At 41.5% G+C, this 12,159-nt stretch overlaps 1 protein-coding gene across 1 annotated transcript in view; it reads left to right on the top strand.

Annotated features, from left to right (window-relative positions):
- Nucleotides 1–12,159, top strand: part of LOC126417012 (sorbitol dehydrogenase-like) — a 77,682-nt gene that overhangs the window by 57,943 nt on the left and 7,580 nt on the right. Inside the window, exons 6-7 of the mRNA XM_050084900.1 lie at nt 11,582–11,760; nt 11,846–11,964. Of these exons, the coding sequence (XP_049940857.1) occupies nt 11,582–11,760; nt 11,846–11,964 (298 nt within the window). The remainder of the gene's footprint in view (nt 1–11,581; nt 11,761–11,845; nt 11,965–12,159) is intronic.

Here is a 12,159-nt window from a genome sequence, read left to right as displayed (position 1 = left end):
AGAGCTTTCGTTATGCGAAGACGTGTTTCGCTTATCTTCAGTTGATGAGATACATTTACGTGGACATGTCGAAGAGTAATATATTTCTTCCAATCCATACGTGGCATACAGCAAACCAGTGCTTAACAGTATTCGTTAAAAACCAGTCTTGGCTGCAATTTTAGTTTTTTCATTTTTCAACGACGCGTTTCGCCTTATTTAAGCATCTTCAGGTTACGTTTTCTAGATGGACACGAGAGGCACCAAAGTTTGCATAACGCGTTCCCGTTCACAGGAGCGAGTAACAGAGTAAGATGGGGGCACTAGGTGGGCATTATGCTTACTACCTGAGCCCCCATCTTACTCTGCTACTCGTTCCTGTGAACGGGAACGCGTTATGCAGACTTTGGTGCCTCTCGCGTCCATCTAGAAAAGACAACCTGAAGATGCCTAAATAAGGCGAAACGCGTCGTTGAAAAATAAAAAAAAAAAAAAAAATTGCAACCAAGACTGTTTTCAACGAATACTAGTAATACATTTGCAAGACCGTGCTGTGAAGTAATGCCTCAGAATTTTGTATGTGAAAACTCTTATAGATTTTTAAATGAGAAAAAAATTATAAACATTGTCAATCTTTATTCTTCACATCTACATATTTGTTTCTCAACGTTGACACCCGTAGAATGATTGATTTTTGACGGAGCCACAATCTCATCTCTGATTCCACCGCTCCGTCACTATCAAAGCGATGTCCTCGAAGGTGTTCTTTGAGTTCTAGAAGCAGGTAAAAATCGGATGGGGCCAAGTCGGGGCTGCATCGAGTATGAGCGAAGACAGTGAACCCAGGGCATCGATTGTTGCAGGTGACCCAGCGCTCGTTTGTGTGGTCTGGCGTTGTTATCCAGAAGCAGAGCGACTGTTTACGTGGACGAACTCTTGGAATTCGTGTTTCCAGTTTCATGAGAGTCTTGCAGTACCTTGCAGTGTTCATGGTGGTGCCTTTAGACACGGATTCCAAATGCACCACCGGTTGAACATCCCAGAATCCTGTGGGCATGAGTTTGTCCGCTGACAGCATGGTCCTGGACTTATTTGTCGCAGGTGGTGCTTTGCGGCGGACGCTGTCTTACTTTCAGGGTCGATATGGTGAACCCAGCTTTTCTCAACTGTCACTATGTTGTTAGGGAACTCGTCATCCTCGCGCTCAAAAACCAAAAGAAATTGTTGACAAGTCCAATCTCCTCTGTTTCATGTCAAGAGTGAGCATTCGAGGCATCCACCGCGCACACAGTTTTGTGTACCGCAGTTCTGCAGTGATGGCCCCTATGCTCTCTCACGATGCGCCACACTTACCTGAGAGATGTTTCTCTGTTACCACACAATTTTCTCTGGTGAGTTCATCAACTAGTTTCCGATGAGTCTCGTCGGTTGTCGCACGCAGTCGTCCACTCCGAGGTCTGTCACGCACGTTGATGTTACCAGCACTGTTTCCTTCATTACGAGCAGGAACAACGCAACTTCGCACATTAATGATGTTGATACAATCATTATTGTACACAGCATACATTCTTCTATGGAAATGAAAATGAACGTTTGGCGTCATTGGCCGGGAGGCCCCTGACGGGTCAGGTTCGGCCGCCTTGGTGCAAGTCTCATTACATTCGACGCCACATTGGGCGACCTGCGCGCCGGATGGAGATGAAATAATGATGAAGACAACACAACACCCAGTCCCTGAGCGGAGAAAATGCCCGACTCAGCCGGGAGTCGAACCCGGGCCCCTTAGGACGGCAGTCCATCACGTTGACCATTCAGCTATCGGGGCGGACATTCTTCTATGAATTTAGTTGGAGCCACGTTTTCTGATGTTAGAAACACGACTGTAGCACGCTGTTTCTCATGCACCTACATAGTTACGCTGTATACGGTCATGTTACACGCTAGTATTCGGAAAAATGGAAATGAGCGTACGGCATTGTGGGCCGGGAGTCCCCCATTCGGGGACGTTCGGCCGCCGAGGGCAAGTACTTATTGCATTCGACGCCACATTGGACGACTTGCTCGTCGGAGATAGGGATGACATGATGATGACAACACAACACCCAGTCCCTGAGCGGAGAAAAATTCCTGCCCCAGCCTGGAATCGAACCCGGGCCCCTTGGCGCGGCATTCTGCTGCGCTGGCTACTCAGTTAACGAGGGTGGACGCTACTATTCGGACCTTCTAGCGGAAGAGGGTTTTAACTTGCGTCGGCGAAGCTGGGATGACGAGTATGTAATATGCATGGCATGTAACATCTCAACCGATATTAAGAGCATAGAAAAAAATTCGAAGACATTACTTCCCAGCACGCCCTTGTAAAAGAGAAATTAAATACGAAAACTTTAATCTCACGAAGACAGTTTATTAAATAAATGCAAATAAAACGATTAGTATGGAAAGAGAAGGATAATTTCAAGCAGTTTTGTGTAGCGGCCAAGAGTGCCCGTTGCTTTACACCAGAATAAATTTTTATTACTTACAAATTTAGGTTATGATGAATAAAGGGCGCCCATTCTGAATCAGTGCCCTAGGAATATAACTGAGTATTCGCGGTCGATCTTTGACTTATGGAAAGAACAGAGGCTTGAATAGAACCTTATCACTGTTCCACATATATATTTATGTTTAGTTGATAGTTAGATGCATTTACTTTTATTCTGTAACTCCTGTTTTACTGATTATATGCTTTGGACTTCACTGATTCACTAGTGAAGTACAGCTGTCACCGTTTGGTTGACTTACGCGTTTGTTTGTCTATAACTTACAATTTTCTTATACATTCCGAAATCAGTTGCGGTTATAGACATATGAAGTAGCCCATATAAAGACGTGATATGCGTTTCTGTATAATGAAAATGGACCACGGGACATTGCTTGCTTAATAATACAACGTGTCTAGTGTAATGAGACATGAAAAGTTGTTTTACATGTGTATCTTTTCACATTGATGTTCCATTAGGACTTAACATAAATTGTTACCTACGTACTAGCTAACTCTGTTTTTTAATTTAGGATGTCATTTGCATAAACGTCTCTTTGTAGGTTGTGGGCCACAAAAAGCTGAATAAACAGTCAAACGCTTTATGAAATTATTTTTAAGAAAAAAATTCGATCTGAGAAGCATCTGCCGCGCCTCTGAATGATACAAAAAATTATGTGCAGCAAATGAGGTGCCAAATGAGAATATTAAGTTCAGAGCTTAACTTAGAATTTTAAAGAGTACTAGAGGATAATTGTTGTACATGATTTCGAGCATCTCAAATCTATTTATTTCTTACTTTTAGACATATCAATTCATAAAATATTGCGATCGTTTTTTCAAGTTTTTTTTTATTTTTATCGTTCAGAAAGCATGAAATGTAACATAAATCTCGATCTCCTTAAATACCCTGATTAATTTCAAGTAATTAAATAATTTTTGCGAAAATAGAACTCACACTAATCAGTTTGATACGTGATTAGTCTATTTCGCACACTTAGTCTGGCTGTAAAAATTTGTATAAAATCCAGTGTGTCATTTCTGGGGAGTCTTGTTTCACTTCGAGCAAAGATTTGGTGACAGTTAAATATCACCCCAATGTAACTTCTTATGTGTAAAATAGCTACTAGAGCTTAAGGAGATGAACCTTTGGACACTTCGTTATTCACTGCTAGCAGCAACTGTTCGTGAAATGTTTCAATTTTCCCTCAAATCACTAATTATGTCTTTCTTAATTACCGTGATTACTTCCAGGCATTTAAATCTTGTTTGCAAACAAGATCTCACGCCTCTCAAATTGATAACCTATTTGCCCATCTGTCACTCTTCGTTTGGCTACGAAAATTCGGACAACATTTTCCCTCACATTACTAATTAAGTTTGCTTAATTACCCTTATTACTTTCAAGCAATTTCTGGAGAGTTTTGTTTCGCTCTGCTCAAACCCTAGACCAGAGAAGTGTCTGGCTCTAGAATTTGCTCAAGTAATGAGATTGAACGGGTAATTAAAAATTAAATACCTAAAGACTTGTATTAATTGTAACATGTGGAGTTGTAAAACTGTGACAGGGTGGCTCTCTGTCTCTCTACTTTGCCCTCCCCCCCCCCCCCCCCCCCACCACCACATTCACCCACCTCTCTCTTCGCTCTCCTTATGTCCAACTACTACAGCTTTAATTCACCTGTAAGTGCTAATTTAATGAATTCATTGTTTTTATTCTTAAATTTAGAGGGAGATTATTGTTTTGCACATTGCGTTGCTCAGAAGGAAAAACATAGATGTGCGTGTTTGGTGGATAGTTGCTGGCGGCTTTTTGAGTACGCTAGAGCTCTCTTCAGACCCTTAGTAAGAGACAGCATTACATCACCGAAGCCTTTTGTTGTACATAGCACGGGCAAAGTCATCAGCATACGCAAATTCTTGTTCTTCGTGGCAGCTAAGCATGGGATATCAATATTAAACAGTGAGGAAACAAGCGCAGACACTCAAGGAAAAAGCTGTTCTAAGTTAATACATTTTTTAGATCTCATTATTCTGCACGGGCATGTTCGAGACTGTGATGACGAAGTGAAGAACATAGTAAATGATGGATATAATAGAACTAAAATTAACCAAGAAATAGTGATTCCACACACAGGGAAAAAAGGAACAGTTCCATATGCTCATGTAGCTCAACGTCCAGTGGGTACTTAGATAATGCCTAACATGTCATTATTTGGTAGTTGTGCTACTTTTGTTCCAGTTCTACGTGATACAGTATTTGTTCTGACAGATTTCGTACTTCAATCATACATCTAATAAACATAGATCTCTCCATCATCATTCCCATGTTTATCATTACGTCCAATAAACACTAAAAATGCCTCTATGCCCTCGACAACCTTCCAATACTCTCACATCATCATTATTTCTCTGTCGAGGCAAACCCCATTTCAATTCTAGTTATTGCTGTATCACACTTGCACACTTCAGCTGGAGGGTTTAGAGTACTACACATGTGGAGGACATTAAATTGACTGATTCTGCCCGGCTAGCACCATTTAACATTGACTATCTCATAAAGATAATTTTTATACCTAGCCTACATTCTCATGAAATAGACAGTTCGAACACTTCACCTACAAACTAAATACACCAGCACTGTTTAACATCTCTTTGTATAGAAATTGTTTGGTGTTAATAATGCTCATATATATCATTATTCTTGTTTATCACTTTTTTGAAGGCAAAGTCATCTGATAATGTTTGGATGTTTTCATACAAGGGAGAATTCAGGCACATTACAATACACAGACTATTTTCCTTTACCCTACCAGCTTAACCCATGGATCCTGCTGTACCTTTTGCACTTTGAACCGTGCTTGATGTAAATAATTATTTATTTTTTTATAGGATCAAAGCAAATAACACTCTCAATGGTTACCGCAAAACGCTATTTTCCGTTGATACGTGGAATATTTGTACTTTACACTATCACAGTTGTTGAAAATCCTTATGGTAATAAAAAGTAAAACCCTCAGTTTTTTACTATGTTGGAATTATTTTACGGGAGGTATCAGGTTCCGGTTTATCGATACCTGTTTTTCAATTCAGTCTATTTTCACGTTTCTTAAAAGTTTACCTTGAAACATAGACAATGTCCACATGTTTCCAGTTGCGTGTCGATTGTTCAGACCTTGGCGTAAACGTATCAGAACTTTATATTCACATTCGTTTATCTATAATAGATAATTACACTCATTCCAACCGCGAAATTATCTCTGTCTTTTCTGTTAGTAACATTTGCCGCGTTCAGGATTACTTCGACGTCCTAGTTAGCAAGGTATACTGAAATATTTTTTTGATCCTTTGGAAATCTAAACTGTTCATAATATAATTATGCCATATTAATTATTAATTCCAACTGATTGTTTCCTTTCTTTGTATCATTATTAATTTCATTAATAAATCCCACTATATCATTGTGTATAGTGCGATTATTATTATTGATTTCCCTTACAAAACTTTGATTAACTGCTCCATCGATAAAGTTTTCATCTTCGCAGATATTCGTTATCTACATCCATTACAAAATCTGTATCCCATTCTTCACTCACACAGACTCTAGCATTACAATAACTTTGGATATCTTGATACTGATCCTTTATCGTCAAACAAATTCCCTCCTTCAAAATGGCAGTCAATTGAAGTTTGCTTCGCTGGATAATCACTCTGTAACGGAGCGGTAGTAAACATAATTTATTGTTTCCTAAACATTTTGCATTAAAATCGTGCCCTCAGAAGTACACTGAACTAGGCCCCTATTAGTGGATATTAATATGGGATGACTCCACCCTTCGCCTTCTTGACGGTTTCATCTTTGCTGCGGACACTTTCAATGAGGCGTCTGAATGTCTGTGGAGGAATGGCAGCCCATTGTTCCTCAGCAGTCGAAACCAGAGAAGCTAGCAATGTTCGACGCAGGGGTGTGGAACTTGGTCGATGTTCTAACTCATTCCAAAGACACCCATTGCGTTGAGCTCAGGACTGTGAGCATGCCAGTCCATGTCAATGTCTTCAAACCATTGCCTCACGGGTGTTGCTTTATGACTCAGTCCACTGTAATGCTGATACAAACAATTATCGTCTCGGAACTGTTCCTTTCTGTACGAAGTACACTGTGTTGTAAAAGTAGCTCATATCCTTCCACGTTTAGTGTTTTCTTAAGAATAAGAAGGGGATAAACCCTAACAACGCCTCCACGTAGCGTTATTTACATCATCTGGAGAAGTCCTAAATAGAAAGGAACCGTAAAATAAGACAAGGAAGTAACAATCTTAGATAGAAAAAGGTCAGATAAGACAAGGAAGTAACAAACTTAGATAGGAAAATGTCAGATCTTTGACAGCAGTGGTTGAATGCAAGTTATGTAAAATAAGGAAATGACCATTACTTAGAATTACAACATGACGCTGGAGATAATTTGATATTAAATTTTTCCCTCGATTCCTAAAATTTCACTCCAGTCATGTCACACTCCACTATAAACTGCTGCAGAGGAGAGCCAAAAGCTGTACAGTAACACTTAGGCAACTTGCGCGTCGAAATACTACAATAGAAAACATAAACTCGATACTATTTGAGAGTCTAAATAGCGTACTGTCGGAAACTACTAAAAATGTTAGAATTCATTAAAAACTAAAGGGAGAGGGAGACATAACAGGTGACGCACAAACAGGGAAACGGACCATGTTATCATCTGAGAACTAACACCGATTTATGTTTCAGTTCAACTTGAGTTTAGGAGTATGGCTAGGAGATTGCATTAAGTCCTGGCAAATCACTACTTCTGCTAGAACATTAAGAATATTGTCTTTGCAACACGGAGACCCGAAAGGGTCACCCTTCATTTTTTTCACTAATCTGAAACTCACCTCTTACCCCTTTATTCCTGGGAAGGAAATATGCCGGAATAATATAGTTAAAAGTCGTTTGCCAGCTATGCCGTTAAAAAAAGGGCACCGTTCCATTAAAAATAAAAAAAAGCATTTGCCTCAGTATCACGGTTCATACAATACTTTCAAGGATTAAACGGACAACAACATTAATTTGCCATCGGTGTACTAACATTTTGCGGTGGCCCGGTGTAATGTTAAGCTCTCCCTATACAGCTTAAGCGTTTTCGTGGACTTACTTGTTGAAGAGTGCTGGTTTTGCTTTCTTGCAGCGCCGATGTCTTCTGCTAGCACCGGACCCTTCTCCGAAGATTTCACTGTTAGGGAGGGGAAATTTTCACTCTCTCGCTCTCTCTCTTCTTATTTAAAAAATACGCTGCTCTTGGAATATCATTCAATGCACCAGAACATATTTGTTTCCACTTTGTACAAAAAAACCACACATTACCGGGCACCCAGAATCAGTTAATAACACATTTCTGAACACAATTAATACATAAGCTTTTATCGTGGCTGACTATCCACGTCCAGTCCACGTACTCTCAACAGCAGTTCAACGTCTAATAAACAGTCACTATTTCGAGTCTCTACATTTGTTTTTCAACAATACAAAGCTACATTACTCTTTGCAGCCGGCCACGGAGCTTCCGGGCCGTATTTGATTATTCTCGGCAGGTCGCGCTGAACACTTGCCAGCGCCGACGAATTATCTCCCTTCCAGTTTCGCCTGCACAAACAATAAATGGGTGCAATATCCCATGCTCATTCTTACGCCCTGCTTTAAAATAACGCGTGTTCGAAACGGCTGGAACACAAGTGTCTCCAGATTTCCGTAAAATTCTGGGGCACTACAATTTGTATAAAACCTCGTCTGATTCCTTGAACCGTTCATGACATAAAAGTGGTGTTACGTCTTGTGCGACTCACCGTGTATACTTTCATTGAAGTATACAAGCGTTTCTTTGTCACACGATACGGCGAGTAGCTGCCACCTACCGCATCCACGTTGCTTGAATACTATATTGTCCTTCTATAGAAGAATTCCAAGGTATAGGAATATAGCAACGTTGCTTAGGTTAATCTTTAGCTTTGGATGTTCCAGTGTCTTTATCTTGGCTGTAGTCTTTGCATCACTGTCGCTCCATTTTCTTCCCGCAGGTGAGTAGTTTCCTACCTGACCTCTAGAGAAATTCTACTTGCACTATGACCATGGCAGCGTCGAACATGTAGACTCAGTGCACGTGTCTATGGCGAAACATGCTGTATGCTAATACTGGGACAGGCGGGTCGGTTACGCACATGAAACGGACAGTAGAATTTTAACGTAAATAAGACATATTCGACAATACGAATAAAAGCGGAAGCAGCCCTTCCGTTATGGGAGTCACTAATCCATAACGTCGTACTATCAGCGGAAATAGCAGTTTAACACAAGGGAAGATATTTGAACAAACAAGGTATTAAAGAGAGAGAGAGTCGGCCGGAGTGGCCGAGCGGTTCTAGGCGCTGCAGTCTGGAACCGCGCGACCGCTACGGTCGCAGGTTAGAGTCCTGCCTCGGGCATGGATGTGTGTGATGTCCTTAGGTTGGTTAGGTTTAAGGAGTTCTAAGTTCTAGGAGACTGATGACCTCAGAAGTTAAGTCCCATAGTGCTCAGAGCCATTTGAGCCTAAGAGACAAAGAAGTTTGTTTACTCCAGCCCATAGTATGTTATAAACGGAATTTCAAGACAGCAGTAGGCCAATTAACTACCATACTGGCTTAAGAAAGAAAGAAAATCGTTCGAATTTCAAATCAACTGAAGGAAAAACTGTAGAGAGAGAAACAATGGAAGTTGTCAACTAGCCACGGGAGTTCTAGCGCTTACCAAAGCAGCCACAGCACGTACAGGAGATGCACTTTAAGAAAACCGTTGACATTCAAAACAGCTTCCACTCGTCTCGTAATGGATGAAAACAGGTTCGGTATGATTCTCAGGGAAATCTTATACAATCCTTCCTACAAAATAATGGCATATTTAGGTAACGCGACGGAGGTGGATATCAATCGCGCGCAGCCTTATCTCCAAAACGGACTACAAAGGCTCAATAATATTGACGTCTGGTGACTGTGGTGGTCATGAGAGATGTGAAAATTAGTCCTCGTGCTCGCAAAGCCAGTCCCAGACGATGTGAGCTGTGTGAGCAGGAGCCCTGTCGTCTTGGAACACAGCATCGCCATTGAGGAGCAAAGACTGTATCATCAGGTGGATCTGATCAGCCAAAATATTCGTATAACCCCTGGCAGTAATGTGACCTTGCTGAGTAACCACAGTGTCCATGGAATGCTACGATATGGTTGCCCAAATCACGAAGATCCCATGTCACGTTTCACTCTTCAAACACAAACTCGGTCAGAAGTTGCAACAAGACTCATCTGACCAAATGACTTTCTTCCATTGTGCCACAGTCCAGGTTTTATAGCTTCTGAATCGCGTTTTCTGTTACGGGCATTTCCGTCACTGCTGTGTGGTTTTGGAGTTCCGCTTCTAGAGCTCCCGTCGTGTTGTCTTGGTGCTGACAGTATTCACGAGCGCGACATTCAGATCCACAGTGAGTTTTTCAGCTGTCATCACCTTATTTCTTTATCGAAATCCTCTTTAATGACCGTCTGTCACGATCGCTGAACAGACATTTCCGTCCGCGTTGTGACTTAGCGGATGTTTTTCACCTTACCCTGCATGCGGTATATATCTTCAATATGATGGCTCGCAAAACAACAATCACTTACGCTACCTTGGTTACGGAAGCACCCACCATACGAGAACCAACAATTTGTCAACGTTGGACTCTGCTAGACTGACTCCAAGGTAACGGAGGTCAGAGCAAGCTGGTATCATGGCGGCAGTCTGCTTCGCCAATGTACATGTTAACAAAGAACAAATCAGCCACGGTAAAGGAAAGCAAATGAATCCGAAGAATGAGATGAAAGGAGTGAGAGAGCCGTTTGAGTGAGGAGGTGAGGAGGAAAACAGTGTCTTCAACAGTTTTGGAACCCAGACAGTGTATCTCAATGGCTTGTACTCTAGGATGTACGAATTATAGAAACTGTTTCTAGGTACTCAGTAGTTTTCATGATATTCAGTCGGAGCTAAATTGACTGAGGCGAACATTTCACCACCGGGTACGTCGCTGCAGGTCCTGAAAATCATGATTTCATGAGCACGGAGCAAAGACCTAGGTATGTCCTTCTTCATGTCCCTCGTCTCTGACCAAAATCATTAGCAATGTTGACCATAACTGCCCTTGGTGCACTTCAGACGAAAAACTGTTGGACCGATAGCAGCATTAAAAACTTTACTAGGTCGATTGTTTTGTGTGAATAGAGTGCAATAGTTGTTAGGTCATCCTGTACGAATAGGAAATCTTGTTTAGGTAAGTTGAGGTTTGAACGCTATTTGAAGTCAGAATAATTTCACCTCAGGTAACGATTTCAGTGTATGGAACTCAACTCTACCATACAAGTTAGAACGTAACTAGAAATAGTTTTTTGTATCTTGTTCCTAGGGAATGTATAATGATATAGAAACATGTTTTTTACTATGTCTTGTTCCTAAGGAATGTGTAATGGTATTGAAAATATGAAGCCAGTTGCAATTAGTTCGTTATTTTCATTACATCACGTGTACATTGTTCTCTGTTTTACTCGGTTTGCCGTGTACGTAACTGTGGGTCAGTATTTCTTTGGTGTTCATCTTTCAGTCATGGACTGTGCGGCTGGTCCCGGCGGAGGTTAGAGTCCTCCCTCGGGCATGGGCGTGTGTGTTTGTCCTTGGGATAATTTAGGTTAAGTAGTGTGTATGCTTAGGGACTGATGACCTTAGCAGTTAAGTCCCATAAGATTTCACACACATTTGAACATTTTTTTTTCATTTTTCATAAAGAGGTTGATTCACTTGACTCTGTGATACGACAGAGAAGACGTTAAGTAGAATACAGACTAACGTTACAGAAAGAAATATTTCATTTTGTTAGTCAATCAAGAGATCAATGCACATGTGACCTAATGAGCTGCTACATTTTAATCTAGCGATACTGACTCGGTAAAGGGAGTCTACCCTTGTCCGTGCAACACAATCTTCTACAGTCTCTTGTTATTTTCGTTTCAGATAAGAATGACTTTCGGCTTGGCGTCGCCAAGAAAATGTGCGCAGATATTACTTTCAAGCAGTGCGACGACGACGATGAAGCAAAATTCGTGCAGGAGGTAAGGTGTGGCATGGGTGGAGCTCCACATGTCACCATCGACTGCTCTGGCTTCGAGAGCACGATTAGGAGGGGCATACTGGTACGTCGAAAGTAGTCGCGACTACAAACTCACTTAGGCTCTTCGTGATCTGCTTGACGTTCACTGATTGAAAACATGTCCACAGGTTACACGTTACGGTGGAAAGTATGTTCTTGTAGGCATATCTACCGACTGCAGTTGTATGCCGATCGTTCCAGTGTGTCACGAAGTCGATGTGATGGGCTGTCTCCGCTACCGTAACTGGTAAGTGTTCTCGTTTCGCTACTGTCAATGTTTATCTAGTAATATGAATAGTGACATGTCAGTCAATGTAATAGAGCACGGGCGGGCAATCGGATCCGTCTCGCGATTTGTTTCAGTCCAGTCTGCCGAAAAAACCGCGGGGGGGGGGGGGCAGAGCGAGGCGCTTGCATTGTACTCCGCCTGGGATGCATTTTC

Source organism: Schistocerca serialis, chromosome 8 (assembly GCF_023864345.2).
Source record: "Schistocerca serialis cubense isolate TAMUIC-IGC-003099 chromosome 8, iqSchSeri2.2, whole genome shotgun sequence".
In the NCBI taxonomy this organism is placed as follows: domain Eukaryota; kingdom Metazoa; phylum Arthropoda; class Insecta; order Orthoptera; family Acrididae; genus Schistocerca; species Schistocerca serialis.
The sequence above is the reverse complement of the archived record's forward strand: the minus strand, read 5'-3'. Positions and strand labels throughout refer to the sequence as shown.